The sequence below is a fragment of the Citrus sinensis genome, chromosome 1 (assembly GCF_022201045.2).
Source record: "Citrus sinensis cultivar Valencia sweet orange chromosome 1, DVS_A1.0, whole genome shotgun sequence".
Lineage (NCBI taxonomy): Eukaryota > Viridiplantae > Streptophyta > Magnoliopsida > Sapindales > Rutaceae > Citrus > Citrus sinensis.
Window position 1 is genome coordinate 19,161,491 of NC_068556.1, and position 17,167 is coordinate 19,178,657.

General features: G+C 30.6%; 5 protein-coding genes across 5 annotated transcripts; 1 reads left to right on the forward strand and 4 right to left on the reverse strand.

The window, feature by feature from the left end:
- Positions 1–953: 953 nt before the first annotated feature.
- On the reverse strand, positions 954–2,152 carry LOC127901741 (probable glutathione S-transferase). Its single transcript, XM_052439210.1, has 2 exons — positions 1,618–2,152; positions 954–1,479 (listed from the first exon to the last, which is right to left on the reverse strand). The coding sequence occupies exons 1-2, from the start codon at positions 1,927–1,929 to the stop codon at positions 1,087–1,089; spliced, it is 705 nt and encodes a 234-aa protein (XP_052295170.1). The 5' UTR covers positions 1,930–2,152; the 3' UTR covers positions 954–1,086.
- A 3,487-nt stretch (positions 2,153–5,639) lies between these two features.
- Positions 5,640–6,790, reverse strand: LOC102631203 (probable glutathione S-transferase). The gene is made up of 2 exons (XM_052439212.1): positions 6,332–6,790; positions 5,640–6,194 (listed from the first exon to the last, which is right to left on the reverse strand). The coding sequence occupies exons 1-2, from the start codon at positions 6,641–6,643 to the stop codon at positions 5,802–5,804; spliced, it is 705 nt and encodes a 234-aa protein (XP_052295172.1). The 5' UTR covers positions 6,644–6,790; the 3' UTR covers positions 5,640–5,801.
- A 447-nt stretch (positions 6,791–7,237) lies between these two features.
- LOC102606611 (glutathione transferase GST 23-like) lies at positions 7,238–9,742 on the reverse strand. Its single transcript, XM_006489665.4, has 2 exons — positions 9,348–9,742; positions 7,238–8,014 (listed from the first exon to the last, which is right to left on the reverse strand). Exons 1-2 carry the CDS (start codon positions 9,657–9,659, stop codon positions 7,643–7,645), a joined length of 684 nt encoding a protein of 227 aa, XP_006489728.2. The 5' UTR covers positions 9,660–9,742; the 3' UTR covers positions 7,238–7,642.
- An 807-nt stretch (positions 9,743–10,549) lies between these two features.
- LOC102606914 (probable glutathione S-transferase) lies at positions 10,550–12,315 on the reverse strand. Its single transcript, XM_006489666.4, has 2 exons — positions 11,822–12,315; positions 10,550–11,094 (listed from the first exon to the last, which is right to left on the reverse strand). The coding sequence occupies exons 1-2, from the start codon at positions 12,131–12,133 to the stop codon at positions 10,723–10,725; spliced, it is 684 nt and encodes a 227-aa protein (XP_006489729.2). The 5' UTR covers positions 12,134–12,315; the 3' UTR covers positions 10,550–10,722.
- A 1,851-nt stretch (positions 12,316–14,166) lies between these two features.
- LOC102607202 (probable glutathione S-transferase) lies at positions 14,167–15,483 on the forward strand. Its single transcript, XM_006489667.4, has 2 exons — positions 14,167–14,644; positions 14,949–15,483. Exons 1-2 carry the CDS (start codon positions 14,330–14,332, stop codon positions 15,315–15,317), a joined length of 684 nt encoding a protein of 227 aa, XP_006489730.2. The 5' UTR covers positions 14,167–14,329; the 3' UTR covers positions 15,318–15,483.
- Positions 15,484–17,167: the final 1,684 nt, after the last annotated feature.

Below are 17,167 nucleotides of genomic sequence, written 5' to 3' on the forward strand. Positions count from 1 at the left end.
ATTAATACTCCTTCAGAGATTCCTCTTTTACTCTCTTGAGAGAGGAGAGAAATGTTTACGCCTCCATTTTTCTCAGTGGATTGTGAGTAAAGGTGGAACGTGTGGAAGTCCCTTCTCTTTTAGCTATTATTTTTTTATACAGTGTCCTTATTTTTAGGGTTAGAGAATACACTTTATCCCTTTTTTTTCCTTTATTCCTTTTGTATCCTTTTCATTATTTAAAAGTTGGACACGTGGCAAAATAAGATTATATCCTTATATGTTAATTTAAATGGTTTAATTTTTCTAGTAGAAATAGTAAGTAGGATTTTGCTTAATTTGGGGTTGGAGAAGAACGAGGGCAATGTAACTGAAAGAATGATTCTTGTAATAGAAAAATTTTGAGAATTCTAAGAGAATTGCTTTTCTTTTATTCGTTTGATCCTTATCCCATGCATGCTTCAATTAATCGTGAGAATATTTATACATACATGACAAGTAATAAATGGATATAAAGTAAATAATGCTCATGCGCCAAATGCTCTTCCCATTATAGTATATTGATGAAATGTTTTTCTTGTTTAATTTAATTTAAATAAAATAATTTTTTCATTACATGGGAGAATCTCCACTTAATTGCGAATGAATATTGGGTTAAAGGCAATATTCCTCCATATCTAAATGAGTTTTTGAACATGAATTAAACTCATAGATTTCAATATGGTATAATGGACAAATTCACCAATGAGTGGACCCAAATTATCTTTTTATGTGACAAGGATCTAACAACAAAAAATTGATGTGCACATAACAGATGTTAATTAAGGAAAAATCCTACATTAATATAGGATGAACTTTAGGCTATGGAGATTGAAGCTCTTTATCTCTTGATCTAGCTGCACATTCCATATATCTGAAAAAATTGTTCCATAAAAGTAATGTATAATTTTTGTCCCGTCAAAGTATAATACATATGTCATAACTCTTCTTTATTTTCTCAATACAGATTCAACTTGACCCAAAGTACTTGCAATAATAAAAAACAAAGAAATCATACAGAGCGTACAAAAAGGAGACACGTGCAGAGATGATAATTCGATTAATTAATTAATTTTCAAGTTTGGTCTCCGCCAGTTCACGGATTGTAGCGTCAATCTCCCGATGTTTGACGCGCTGGTGCAAATAGATAAGCAATTTCTCCCTCGGTGGCAGGGTTTCTTTGATCAAAGGGTTATCCAGAAACTTGCTTTTCCATGCAGTAATGGCTGGAAATCTTTTCGGGTCAAGAAATTGAATGGATGCAATTTCTTCCCAAATTGGTATAAGGTAATTGATCCATCCAATTGCAATTTCCAAATACGCATATTTGTTCTCTCCTCCAAAGTAGCTTTTTCCTTTGAGTTCTCCCTCTATCTTCTCCAAAGCTTCCATTGTTGCTTTCAGAGCATCCTCTTTTTCCTCTCCTTTGGTCCACGTTGACTTCCATGCAGTTTGCATCAGCTAAAAATAAAAAATTAGGAGGCCAAACCAGTCTTTTAGTTCAGAGAGAACTTTTAACCGAAAAACCACAAACTTGTTTTGAAAAAATCAAATCGAAGTTTTAATTGAATTCAAAGTTGTGAAAACTTTAACACTGACCTTTTCATCTGCAAATTTAGCCCAAAATCGAGCCATGGCTCTTTCATAAGGATCTTGAGGCAGCAACGGATCTTGTGGCCATGTCTCATCGATGTACTCCAGAATAACAAGCGACTCAACTATCACTTTGTCATCATGAACAAGCACAGGAACCTTTTTATGAACTGGGTTCAGCTCAAGAAGCCTGGTGCTTTTGTTAAAGACGTCTTCTTCAATGTATTCAAATTCAACACCCTTTAGCTTCAATGCCCATACTACCCTAAACACAAAAGGACTACACCAAAACCCCAAAACCTTCACTTTTGTTGCCATAATCTTCTGCTATTGTGATTTGTGAATGTGAGGTGAGATCTATCCACACACACACACTCACTTCTAGATAAGTGGAAAACTAGATTTTTATAATAATTACAAGTTATAAAACAAGATAGACGGCAACTTTGACTACTGTAGAATATTTATTTATTCGATTGGTTACATATAAATTAAAGATTCCAACTTTTAGCTACATACACGACCTTTAATGTATGTGGAATTTTTTCTCGAGAATGCGACACTTCTTGAGAGGCAAGGCATGACTTAATTAACCTGCGTGTGTGTTTTTGCCATTGACGATGTTGAGTGTTGTGAGGACATTTGAAATTTCAAAAGTCTAGTTTCTAATTTTTTTTTTCATTTCAATGTTTTATATGCAACAATATCCTATGTAGAGATGAGAACTTCTCCCCTTTTTTAATTTAAAAATAGTTCCTTGTTAAAATATTTTTCTAACACTGTTTTACAAAAGAATTTAATTTCTAGAGGTGGACATGGGTTGAATTGGATTCAGTTTATAAAAATCCAATTCAATCCATTGTTAATTAGGTTGAGAAGAATTAATAAATTAAACAAATAAACATGTCAAATCCAACCCACTCCAACCCTTAAATCATCTGCAATGGTTTGGTTGGGTTGGGTTGATCGAATTGATCAAAATTAAAAATACAAAAAATTCAAATATAAAAGTTTAAAAAATGATTTGGAATTTAAAATTAAATTCAAATAGTAACAAAGCACATAATTCCCCATCATAAAACTAAATATTTTCCATTGTAACCAACATCTAACGATAAACAACATGATGTTCTTTTCTTTTTAAATGTTTTTAGAGTTTTTTTTTTAAATAGATTTCATAAGTTTTATATGATGGATGGTTGAAAAAAAAATTATAATAAAAATAAAATTGGGATTAGTTGAGATATTTTAAGGGATAAAAATTAATTTCAAATTTTTAATGGATTTAATTAAAAAGTGGGGGGCTAGTTAGATAAAATAAGGGAGTCAATTATCACCACTTAATAAATTGGCCGAATCAACCCATTATGACCCAATCAACCTATATTAATTTAACTAGATTGAGTTAGATTAAATTGGGCCTTAGTAAACCCATAGAATTTTCTTGTCTAAATTGAGCCTGCAGTATGATGATTTGGGTGGTGGTACAGTGATGCAGCCCCCAAGATATGGTCAAGGGCTTAAGGCTATCCTGTCTCATGATGCTTGCAGCTCCTCCTGGTAGTATTAAGTCTTCAAGCTATTATTATTTTTGCTTGATTTTCTTTAGAGAGTTGTTATTATTATTATTTGTTAAAATTTAAGTGATGACATCCACTAAACTATTTTATAAACCCATCTTTTCAAAAGATCTATTATTAAATATATAAAAAAATATTTTTTTTTAGTTATACACCCACTAGGATGCCTAATGCAGCCTCTGTCCCTTAACTAAAATTTACTACTCCCATTATTTTACTAAATAAACTCATCTTTGAAACCATTTATACAACCGTTATTTGCAAAATTCTGATAAAAAGAGAGAAGCTTCCTAATTCTTTGTAGGCTTCCAAATTTATGAAGACATAACAGGCAGTTCTTGCATATTATAGAACATAGGCCTAATCATAGGATATCATCTTATTCTTTCTAAATATTTGATTTAAAGATGAAATATACATTACACACAGCATTGCAACTTTAATTCTCCGATGCACAAAAGTCGGCATAATCGCTTCTGCTCGCTTGTGAAAATAGGCAAGCGTCTTGTCCCTGGGTGGCAAGTTTTCTTTGATGACAGGGTGTTTCAGAAACTTGGTGCTCCATTCAGCAATGGCCGGGAATTTCTAAGTGTAACACCTAAGTGTAACAACAACATTAATAGTCCAACATAAATTCATAATTGATTACATCACAATATCTTGTGATATATACCTTACTGCAGATCTGTTTGAATATTCATTATTTTTAAGTGTCTTTTCTAATAGGTATACTCCCTTAGGTCCTTCTCGAACTAGCTGCTAGTTGTATTCTTTGCAATTCTTTTATTTTAATAAATTTATCATTCTGTGGGTATTAATATATGGGTAATTTTTAAAAATCTCCCCTGAGGTTTGAGGCTGTTGCAAGTAGATGGCGAAAATCATTTTATTTGTAAAAGACCCCCTACGGTTAGTTAAAATTTTCATTGACTAACTGTTGACTTTAAAAAGACAATATTACCCCCAATAATAATTTACGTCAGTTAAAATTTCCTTAAAATCTTAAAAAAAATAAAATTACAAACTTAAAAAAAATTATATTTTTATATCAAATAATTAAAATTTGTAATTTTATTACAAACTTTAAAAAATTACATTTTTATATCAAATAATTAAGATTTGTAATTTTATTACAAACTTAAAAAAATTATTTTAAGATTTGTAATTTTATTTTTTTAAGATTTTAAGGAAATATCAATAACTTGATCATGGTGAAAATAATTGTTTTAATTACTTATGAAATTATAAATATTTAGAATTGTAAATATTGGGGGTAATATTGTCTTTTCAAAGTCAACAGTTAGTCAATAAAAATTTTAACTAACGGTAGGGGGCCTTTTACAAATAAAATGATTTTCACCATCTACTTGCAACAGCCTCAAACCTCAGGGGAGGTTTTTAAAAATTACCCATTAATATATTATATATACAACGGGAGATATTCGTTATTTCCAAAAACTTAAAATTTTAAAAAATGAGTGATGCTATATTTATTTAGTTGGAATATTTTGTTTATATTTCAATTTATGTGAAATGATAAAACTTAATAACTAACTATCACTTAAGTTAATCAAATAATGTCACATCAATTGAAATATAAACTAGTTATCCTAACTAAATTAGTATAACATTATTTTTTTTAGCAACAGAATGTTAGTAGAATATAAAAAAATGAATGTTCTATACATACCTCCAAATAATTGATGCATATATTTGATATTTTTAACTCATCTTATAGTGGGTCCGTCTATCTTATAAAAACTTACTATCATTGTAACATACAATTATTGTAAGGTAGTTTTTTTTTTCATCTTATTTTATAGCTTGTAAATCTAAAATCTTTAAGAGTCTGTTTATAGAATTTCTCCTAATTCTATGAAGTTGACAAAAATGATAAGAACTAATGTATGATGCCCTTTTGGAAACAATTAATTTGCCCAATAATTATACTAGCAACAAAAATTCTAATAGAAAATAAGTTTAATCAATGCTCAGGGGCGCCAAATGCTCTTCCCGTTATAGTATATTGATGAAATGTGTTTCTTGTTTAATTTAATTTAAATAAAACAATTTTTCATTACATGGGAGGATCTCCACTTAATTGCAAATGAATATTGGGTTAAAGGCAATATTCCTCAAGATCTAAATGAGTCTTTGAACATGAATTAAACTCATAGATTTAAATATGTTATAATGGACAAATTCACCTATGAGTGGATCCAAATTATCTTTCTATGTGATAAGGATCTAACAAAAAAAAAAATTGATGTGCACATAACAGAAGTTAATTAAGGACAAATCCTACATTAATATAGGATGAACTTTAGGCCATGTTTATAAGATTGAAGCTAATCTTCAACTCTTTAACTCTTGATCTAGCTACAAATTCCATATATCTGAAAAAATAGTTCCATGAAAGTAATGTATAATTTTTGTCCCGCCAAAGCATAATAAATAGGTCGTACCTCTTCTTTATTTTCTCAACACAGATTCAACTTGACCCAAAGTACTTATAAAAATAATAATAACAATAAAAAAAAAAAAAACAACGAAATCATACAGAGCGTACAGAAAGGAGACACGTGCAGAGATGATAATTCGATTAGTTAATTAATTTTCAAGTTTGGTCTCCGCCAGTTCACGGATTGTAGCGTCAATCTCCCATTGTTTGACGCGCTCGTGAAAATAGATAAGCAATTTCTCCCTTGGTGGCAGGGTTTCTTTGATCAAAGGGTTATCCAGAAACTTGCTTTTCCATGCAGTAATGGCTGGAAATCTTTTCGGGTCAAGAAATTGAATGGATGCAATTTCTTCCCAAATTGGTATAAGGTAATTGATCCATCCAATTGCAATTTCCAAATACGCATATTTGTTCTCTCCTCCAAAGTAGCTTTTTCCTTTGAGTTCTCCCTCTATCTTCTCCAAAGCTTCCATTGTTGCTTTCAGAGCATCCTCTTTTTCCTCTCCTTTGGTCCACGTTGACTTCCATGCAGTTTGTATCAGCTAAAAATAAAAAATTAGGAGGCCAAACCAGTATTTTAGTTCAGAGAGAACTTTAACAGAAAAACCACAAACTTGTTTTGAAAAAATCAAATCGAAGTTTTAATTGAATTCAAAGTTGTAAAAACATTAACACTCACCTTTTCATCTGCAAATTTAGCCCAAAATCGAGCCGTGGCTTTTTCATAAGGATCTTGAGGCAGCAACGGATCTTGTGGCCATGTCTCATCGATGTACTCCAGAATAACAAACGACTCAACTATCACTTTGTCATCATGAACAAGCACAGGAACCTTTTTATGAACTGGGTTCAGCTCAAGAAGCCTGGTGCTTTTGTTAAAGACGTCTTCTTCAATGTATTCAAATTCAACACCCTTTAGCTTCAATGCCCATACTACCCTAAACACAAAAGGACTACACCAAAACCCCAAAACCTTCACTTTTGTTGCCATAATCTTCTGCTATTGTGATTTGTGAATGTGAGGTGAGATCTATCCACACACACACACTCACTTCTAGATAAGTGGAAAACTAGATTTTTATAATAATTACAAGTTATAAAACAAGATAGACGGCAACTTTGACTACTGTAGAATATTTATTTATTCGATTGGTTACATATAAATTAAAGATTCCAACTTTTAGCTACATACACGACCTTTAATGTATGTGGAATTTTTTCTCGAGAATGCGACACTTCTTGAGAGGCAAGGCATGACTTAATTAACCTGCGTGTGTGTTTTTGCCATTGACGATGTTGAGTGTTGTGAGGACATTTGAAATTTCAAAAGTCTAGTTTCTAATTTTTTTTTTCATTTCAATGTTTTATATGCAACAATATCCTAGGTAGAAATGAGAACTTCTCCCCCTTTTTTAATTTTAAAATAGTTCCTTGTTAAAATATTTTTCTAAGAATATATTACAAAAGAATTTAATTTCTAGAGGTGGACATGGATTGAATTAGATTCAGTTTATGAAAATCAAACTCAATCCATTGTTAATTGGGTTGAGAAGAATTAATAAATTAAACAAATAAACATGTCAAATCCAACCCAATCCAAATTTATCAAGACATAACAGGCAGTTCTTGCATATTATAGAACATAGGCCTAATCATAGGATATCATCTTATTCTTTCTAAATATTTGATTTAAAGATGAAATATACATTACACACAACATTGCAACTTTAATTCTCCGATGCACAAAAGTCGGCATATATCTCTTCTGCTCGCTTGTGAAAATACACAAGCGACTAGGACACATTCAGCTTGTTAGTTAATGTGACAAAAGGAAAGACGCTTCTAATTCTTCGTAGGCTTCCAAATTAATGGAGACATAGTAGGCAGTTCTTGCATATTACAGAATCGAGGCCTAATCGCAGGAGATCGGCTTATTCTTTCTAGTTATTTGTTTAAGGATGAAATATATAGTACACACAACATCACAACTTCAATTCTCCGATGCACAAAAGTTAGCATATATTTCTTCTGCTCGCTTGTGACAATAGGCAAGCGTCCTGTCCCTGGGTGGCAAGTTTTCTTTGATGACAGGGTGTTTCAGAAACTTGGTGCTCCATTCAGCAATGGCTGGGAATTTCTGAGAGTCAAGAATTCGCATGGATCCACCAGCTTCTTCCCAAACAGGAATCCAGTAACCGATCCATCCAATTGCAAGGTCCAAATAACCAATGCTATTTCCTCCCATGAAGTTCTTTCCTCTGAGTACTTCTTCTATCTTTTCCAAGGATTCTACTGCTTCTTTCATAGCCTTTTGTTTCTCCTCTCCTTTGCTCCACATTGCCTTATATGCTGATTCCAAAAGCTGATCAAACAATTGAAAAGATTAATAAATCGGAATATTTCAGTAGAATAAAAAATGAGTATTATTAATTTGTAAATGTGCTGTTTGTAAGCAGGGGCGGAGACAGAATTGAAAGTATTCGAGGGTAAAGTGTTAGATGTTTAAACTAACGGGGGACAAAATCAGAAAAACAATTGATATAAAGAATTATATATTAGTTCTGGAACTGTGATAAAAATGAGCAGTAAATAAGTTGCCTTTAAGGGACAGTCCAATTACTGCAACCGGAATTTCAGTTCGACATATTAGTGACGGAAAAATTGCAAAATTTGGAGAGGTTGCAAACATAAAAACTATAAGGGTGAGGTGACTCTAAAATTAATTTTGAGCACTCTTTTATTCTACATATTCATTCATTTGACTTGAAAATATAAATTTTATTTAGTATAGTTTTGCAAATGCCGAAACAGCTCTTTTATTAAGTGTACGTTTAGTATGACTTATATAATGACTAAAAATATTTATTTAATTTCGTAAACTGTTTTTAAATTTTTTATTGTTGTTTAGTGTTTTTTAATAGAGTTTTGTACATTAAATAAATTATTTTGCCTCTAATAGAAAAAGTTTAAATTTTGAGATTTTAAGAGCTGAAAAGCTTTTTTAAAATATAAAAATATCTAAAATATTCTTTTTTTATTTGACAATTTTATTCATTCATTTCATGACATAACTTTTAAAAAAAATATCTATTAAAGTAATTTTATAATTTTTAATAAAAATTTTTATTGACAACCAAATAACTATAATTTTTCAATAAAAACTTTACTTATAAAAGTTTAATAACAAAAGCTCTACTAAGCTCTACTTAAATAAGTTATGTTCAAAAAACATCTAAAATTATTCTTTTAATAATATCATTTTCTTTTTAAACCCATAAAATTTCATCATTATGTTATATCCATCATTTTTGTTTACCAAAGCGATAAATATGTTTCGATTTAGATAAAGTGACAAATCCAACTTTTGCTTTGATATTCTTCCATGCGTTTTGATTTTGTTAAAGTGACAAATCCAAAGAATGTATTTTTTTTTATTCTTCTAAATAAACAATTTCAAAAAAAACAAAATTAGTAATAGAGTTGTACATATTTCTATAGAAAAAATTAGTAATATCAGTCAGCAAACAATAATAAAGCTTTCTTTAAGGGACAATCCAAAATTAGTGGCGGAACCAATCTTTTAAATTGGACTTCGAGAGAACTTTAATTCAAAAAAAAAAATCACAAGTTTATTTTTGAAAAATTCAAATCGAAGTTCTAATTGAATTCAAAGTTGTATAAACTTTAACAGTCACCTTTTCATCTCCAAATTTAGCCCAAAATCGAGCCATGGCTTTTTCGTAAGGATCTTGAGGCAGCAACGGATCTTGTGGCCACGTCTCATCGATGTACTCCAGAAAAACAAACGACTCAACTATCACTCTCTTGTCATGAACCAGCACAGGAACTTTTTTATGAACCGGGTTCAATTCAAGAAGCTCGGTGCTTTTGTTAAAGATATCTTCTTCAATGTATTCAAATTCAACCCCCTTTAGCTTCAGTGCCCATACCACCCTAAACGCAAAAGGACTACACCAAAACCCTAAAAGCTTCACTTTTGTTGTCATAATTTTTTTTGCTTCTTCTATTGTGAATGTGAGATGATACTTCTATGCATTTATAGACAAATGAAAACTAGTCTTTTATAAAAATTACAAGACAAGATAAACAGCAATTTTGACTCTGTAGATTAGGCTGCTTCTTTGAATTATTCATAGAAATGATAATTGTTAGAAAAATGCTACATACATGGTCCACCAAATGACCTTATAGTCCCATCTCTCTTTTTTTATATAGTTATAATTTTTTTCATAAAACTATCGTTCATTTTTAATTATCTTAAATTCTTTTTGACATTTTCAAAAATAAAGGGATTGCTATGTTAATTACCTAAGTAAATACATCCAGCTGTTGCCTTTACTTTTACAATTCTTTGGTTGGATCTAATGGTTAGATCACAAAAAGACAAAAAAATGTGGTACCATACCACTGTAGTAACATAATTGAACCCATTTAGAATAAACCCTAGAAATCTATTGAGCAATAGTTAGAAAATCTACTCTTAGAATAATTTCAGCTTAATTAGACATAATCAATCACTGTCTTCCATACCTAAATCCTGACTGCACGTCATAACCAAATTCTATCAAAATTAAATTGTGCACGCAGAGAGGAAAATGTAAATTAATAATTAGTTTAATTTTGGATTGGCCCCCTTGTGAATTCATTATCTTCAAATTACCCTCAATATTATTGAAAATCTCAATGTAATACTTTTTTTTTTTAAGAATGCCAAAAAAAGAAAATCTTCAATCCACCTCATTTTTTTCCTCATCTTAAAAAAAGGGATAACTTGAAATTTTTCAAAAATAAAAGTTGATTTAAAGATAATTAATTCATAAGAGAGGTGAAGTTTACTCTTAACCCTAAGAGCATAAAATATGAATGAAGAAGATAATTTAATCGAAAGAGTAATTTTATTGATGAAATTGAAAGAAAGGGTACAAAGAAAAAGGAAAATGCAGTACAAGACTTTCCACACAACATCACACTACTAGTTGAACACCATAACATGATGGCGATCTCCAAAAGAGTCCCTTATTAGTTAACTTAATTTCAAGCTTAAAATAATTAGTTGTTGGATGCTGATGATACAAACTCATGGACTTGGCGGAAAAACGGAAGCAAGCTCTCAGTGGATGGTAAGTTTTCTTTGATGACAGGGTGATTGACAAACTTGGTGGTCCATTCAGCAATGGCTGGAAATTTCTGAGTGTGTGTTTGCATTGAACCGGCTTCTTCATAAATAGGCAGCCAGTAACCGATGACTCCAAATACAATGTCCAAAAAACCAATGCTCTCTCCTCCGGCAGCACTATTAAACAGGTTGCTCTTCTCTTTGATTGCTCCATCTATCTTTTCCAATCCTTCTATTACTTCTTTTTCAATCTTCTCTTTTGCCTCTCCTTTCGCAATGAATGCCGCAAATGCTTTATTCCAAAACTAAAAATAGTAAAAGATAATATGATTTAAAAAAAAAAAAAAACAACTATGGGATAAAATTACTTTTAGCTTCTAAGATCCGGGCTAAAAGTCACCGTTGCTAAACAGCTAGCTAGTTAAGTTTAACAGATCCTAAGCATCCCTTTGGTTCTGTTAAACATCCCTCTGGTACTGTGATGTCGTGAATTTCAAGTTTAAATTGCTATAGAATAAAAACTCCAGTTGTGAAATAAAAGTTTGATATTGTTTAACTTTTAACATAATAATTTTAGCACAATCGAGGTAGTATAAATAGGTTTTTCATCAAGGAATCAAGGACAAGGGTATAGAACAATCTTACTTCTAAACTAAAGCAGAAAGTATTTACTAAAAATTACTGTTGTTAGATAACAGTACCAAATGATCTTGTATATATATATATAATAGATAGATTTCCACAAACATCAACATATGTATATTAATAATAATATATCTATAAATTGCTGTACATGTATAAACTTTTTTGTATGATGTGAAATAATTGCTTACGTGACATAAAAGTATTGGTTGGTTGAAAGCAAACTCATATAATTAATTTCATTAATTATTTTTACTTTTCAACCAATCTCTTCAGGTCACTATTTAGATTATACGATAAAGTTTGTATAATAGTATGTAGGGATATTATTATGTATGTATGTATATAAGTAAGCAGTAGAGAATTCTTATTAAATTGAGAAATGCTTACCAAATCATCTACAAATTTAGCCCAGAAACGAACCGTGGCTCTTTCGTAAGGATCTTGAGGCAACAAAGGATTATTCTGCCATGTCTCCTCGATGTACTCAAGAATAGTCAATGACTCATTGATCGGCTTCTCGCCATGAATAAGCACAGGAACCTTCTTATGAATTGGGTTCGATTCTAGAAGTTTGGGACTTTTGTTGAAGGGATCTTCTTCAAAGTATTCGTAATCAACACCCTTCAGCTGCAGTGCCACTTTTACCCTAAACACAAACGGGCTTGGCCAAATCCCTAAGAGCTTGACTTCTGTAGCCATGTTTTCGGTGCTTGATCTTGATCTTTCAGTGATGATATGATTTTGATCTGATGATGAGATGATATTTTGTCTTTCAACTTCTTGTATTTATTTGCAGAAGCCACGAGTAGAGTAGACTTTGAAAGCTTCAGCTTACAAGGTATGAATGTGATTAATACGCCAATTTGACTATAAAATAAGAACAATATCGACTGTTCCAAAAGAGATTTAACAACATTATTAATACATGGATATTTGTTTATATACAGCTAAGCAAATGATTTAACTATTGTTTAATTAGGATCTAACAACTATAGCCTTTAATTACGCAAGTTGCGTGAGGCATTATAGTAAAACCCCTGATTTATATTATTCTAATGAAGAAGACTTTGACTAATAACTCATTCTGAATTCACATACTGCTTTATTATTAATTAATTACTTTTTTCTCATTATAAAAACTACACTCTCAAAAAGCTTGAGAAGTGACGAGATCTCTTACGTTTGCTGAGGTTTGCAAATATAAAATAATGCCGCAGAGCTAATCATTCTACGCAGGTTTACACGAAGTGTGTTTGATATATTGAATTGTATTACAGTTTTATTATTTTATATTATACTACATTGGGATCATTGCATTAAGTTGCAATGTAATAAATTAAAATAATATTATTTAAATTTATTGATATTTTAGAGTTTTATTATTAATTTTTGAAATTAAATATTAAATAATTATTTTTATATATTAACTGTTAAAATACTAAATAATTTAATAATATGCTATTATTAAACAATAAAATATTACAATATTATGTAATAATATTCATAATATTATATTATAATATAGTATAATTCAATATTACAGTGTAAAAACAAATACTATATAATTTAAGGAAAAAAATTAAAATAAATTTATCTAATGAAAGTAAAATAATTTATTATCATTTATTTATTGAATATTTAATTTTATTAATATCTTATATTATTATTTAAATTAAATTTTTATTTAAATATAAATAATAAATTAAACATTTAATAAGTTTAAATTTGTTATAATTTATTAAATAATAAAAGCTAAATAATTATATTTAAAAATATAAATAATATTTTAATGTAATACAATTTAAATCCTGTTCTTTTATGAGTTTGTTTTATAGACCTTTCATTATAATAGTCACTTTTCTAATGGAATGCAATCCAATCAGAAATTGCAACAAAACATGGATTGGCATAAGAACTTTGTTTAATGCAATGCAATACAATTTAATGCAAGTTCTCAAATGCACCTTAAGGAAATAATCACCTTAAATTGAATACGTAAGACATAGAAAATTCACAAAATAGTTAAAAGTAGAAGTGGTTTTAAGATTATTTATTATAGGGTTATTATCTTCTTATTACTTTAACTATGCCGACTATCAAACAACTGTAACAATAATAGCAATGTAACATTTTTTTTTTAATTGAAAATTAGAAATCACATGAAGATCATTTCCAACAAATTCCATATTTATATGCTCATAATGGTCATGATTTTTTTTTTCATATGTGTATAACATAATGGACTATCTGGTTAAATTGATAAAAATTTCTTATAAGAGAAACAAACAATTCAGGAGTTTGAATTGCGCTCTGAAGAAATTGGATTACCGTTCAGATATAATAAAACTAAAATGAAAATTCTTCGGAAATTTGCACATTTAAACACTTAATTAGTATCATGTGCCCTTGGGGGACCAGAGGGCCGTGTACATACAATCATCAATTGTTGTAATATCAATATGCATTCTTTTTTATCCTAGATTAAGGTCCAATGTTGGGTGTCAATTATTTTAATATCAATGTGCATTCTTTTTTATCCTAAATTAAGGTCAAACTTGGCGTCTCAATGTTACCTTGTCAATTGTGTTGAAGGCTCGAAGCTTTTAAAGTCAACCAGTCAACCGGTGCTTAACCAATTTATAAAAAAGGGGGTTTAATTATTACACACAGAATATCATCTCATCATCACCACCACAAGAAATAAGTCAAATGCTATGTTACAATTAATGTAACATACACACTCAACAACAACCACACAAATGATGGATCCACATAATTTGTGTGGTTATTATTGAGTGTGTATGTTACATTAATTGTAACATAGGGGCTCCCCAAGAAATAAATCATCTCATCACAAAGCATTACAGAGATCAATTAATTATCAGCGAAAATAATATGGCCAAAGAAGTGACGCTTTTGGGGTTTTGGGCAAGTCCATTTGTGTTCAGGGTAAAAGTCGCTCTGCAGCAGAAGGGTGTTGTTGATTATGAATACATTGAAGAAGATATCTTTAACAAGAGCCCCAGGCTCTTGGAACTGAACCCAGTTTATAAGAAGGTTCCTGTGTTCATCCATGGCGAGAAAGTGGTCAATGAGTCGTTGATTATTCTTGAGTACATCGATGAGACATGGCAGCAAAATCCTTTGTTGCCTCGAGACCCTTACCAAAGAGCCATGGCTCGTTTCTGGGCTAAATATTCAGAAGAACTGGTAAATATGACTTGCGTACTGCTTACTTACCTCTCAATTTTATTTGTATATATGTTTTATGGTGTTGTAGTTTAAAAGTTAACCGACTAGTTATATGTGAAATAGAAGTTGATATTGGTGTTATGAATGACTTCTAAATTTAATAATTTTGATAAAATAATAACTATCATATGATTTTTTGTTTTTTTATTAAACAACGTAAATTGTCAAACTACAATAACAAGTGTTTACTGATCGAATTGTGCCAGATGCGCCAAAAAGAGATTTTGTAAATTATTTCTTTTCCCGTATTTGTTGGTTTCAGATGGTGAAAGCATTCATGGCTCTGGTTTTGAAAGGAGAGGCAAAGGAGAAAAATGCGAAAGAATTTGCAGAAGGATTGGAGAAGATAGAAGGGGAATTCAAGGGAAAGAGCGGCTTGTTGTTTGCTGAAGGAGAGGGCAATATTGGGTATTTGGAACTTGCATTTGGTTGGATTCTTTACTGGCTGCCTGTTTGGGAAGAAGCTGGATCCTTTCAAATTCTTGACCCTCAGAAATTTCCAGTCATCAATGAATGGAGCACCAAGTTTGTGAATCACCCTCTCATCAAAGAAAACTTGCCGGCCAGGGACCGGATGCTCGTCTATTTCCGCAAACTCAGTGAAGAGTTCTTTACCTTATTCCGGGCATAGAGCATCCAAGAATTATGGATCAAATAATATTTGTGCTAATAAAGGTGGTGTTGTGGTGTGTTGTAATGACTTGTATTTTATTTTCCTCTTTCTTTGCATCTTTATTTCAATTTTGTAATAAAATTACTCTTTAATTAGTTAAAATTATCTCACTCTTCTTCATTCATATTTCATGTTCTTAATTAGGATCTGGAATCCGCTAGCTGTGAAGCAAAGACAACAAGCATTGCTTTCTGATAAGAGGGATAAAAATAAAAATAAAAATAAAAATTGAGATCTTTACAAGTTGGAAAGGAAAAAGCTAGCCTTGCTTTCCCCAAATAGTGGATTTGAATGGACTAATTAAAAGTTTTAAAAGGATGGCGACAACCCATCACAAATTCACGATATCACATGGCCATTGGGTCCCCTCGAAATCTGTCAATTATAAGATTAGGTTAAGACTAAACTAGATTAATGTTTAGATAATTTTGATTGTTTGAATGACAGTCAGTTAATTGTATAATATTCAACTGCTGTTGTCTTTTGTAATAAAGATGACTAGGACATGACACGTTCTACCAATACAATTGAAGATCTAGAGTTTTCTGTTGAAGTATTTTCTGGGATGGTCAATATTGTTTTTCTTTAGTTAAAATATGAATAATTTTATAATGGATTCATATTTTATAAAGTTCAGACTAACTCCTTTACAACTTGTTAATGCTAATGTATAGACATATAGGAAATAAGACGCTCTAAACCAATCCAATTAAAAGCATAGAAGGAAAAAATTTTCATATTCATATAGAATTCTTATACTTTGATTCTAGTTTACTCTAATCCAATTACATAGGCAAAAAGTTATCTTTCATCAAACTGAAAGATGATTAGTGCTTATTAATTCTAATAATATTGATCGTAGAACAAGTCTCCTTTTGTAATCATGTACCTAAAAGAAAAAAAATGAAAAAAAAATAAAAATAGGGATCGTGATTATAAGAAATAGAGGGTACTAATTTACTAGGTAGGTATGTCTAATTCCACTCTCTAATTAACACATATTAGGTTATTGTTGAAAACGCAGGAAAGAACAACAGAATATATTAGGAATAAACAGTAAAAGAGTTCCTCAAAACTCAATTAATTAAAACTAAGATAATGACTAATAAGATAGTGGTTAAGAATTTGGTAAATGAGGCAATAGTATAAAAATAGGGTACACAATGAGTCAAATTTCATTATAACCCTTATTTCTCTATAAAATTTTGTTTCTGCATAAATATAATTGCACCATTGTATTTGACCCTCAGGCCCCAGCTTATTTAGTATGATAGAATAGATATGGAGCCCACGACAACTCAACTCAATGTGGAAAATCCACTAAACAGCTCAACTCAACTCAATGTTGCGCTTTACAGGATTTCGCTTTTATTTCTCACTAAATTAAGTTAACTTAGGACCCAAGCAAGATTGCTCCCGGGACCTAGCCGGCCCTCCAAGTTTGCCGAAAGTTAAAGGCTGCTACAACAAGAAAGCTCTTCCTTTTTTTCTACTGCAATTGCTGCTTTGCCATCATAAAAGAACTTCAAAAATTCCTTTTGAATAAATTTCTACACAAATAAAAATTAAGTCACTCTCTAATGTTATTGGGCAAAATTATAACCTCAAATTTATTATACTATTTTAAGAAATCTGATGATTCGAATTACTATTCTCCACAAATTCTAACTTGAAAAATTAGTTGCATACCCACACATTAGTAAAAGAAAATAATCAAAGTGCTTCTATTATATAGTTTTTCATCTATTAAATTCGTTTTTATGTGCATATTTATTTACATGACATGATTTATCGATAGATATGTGTGG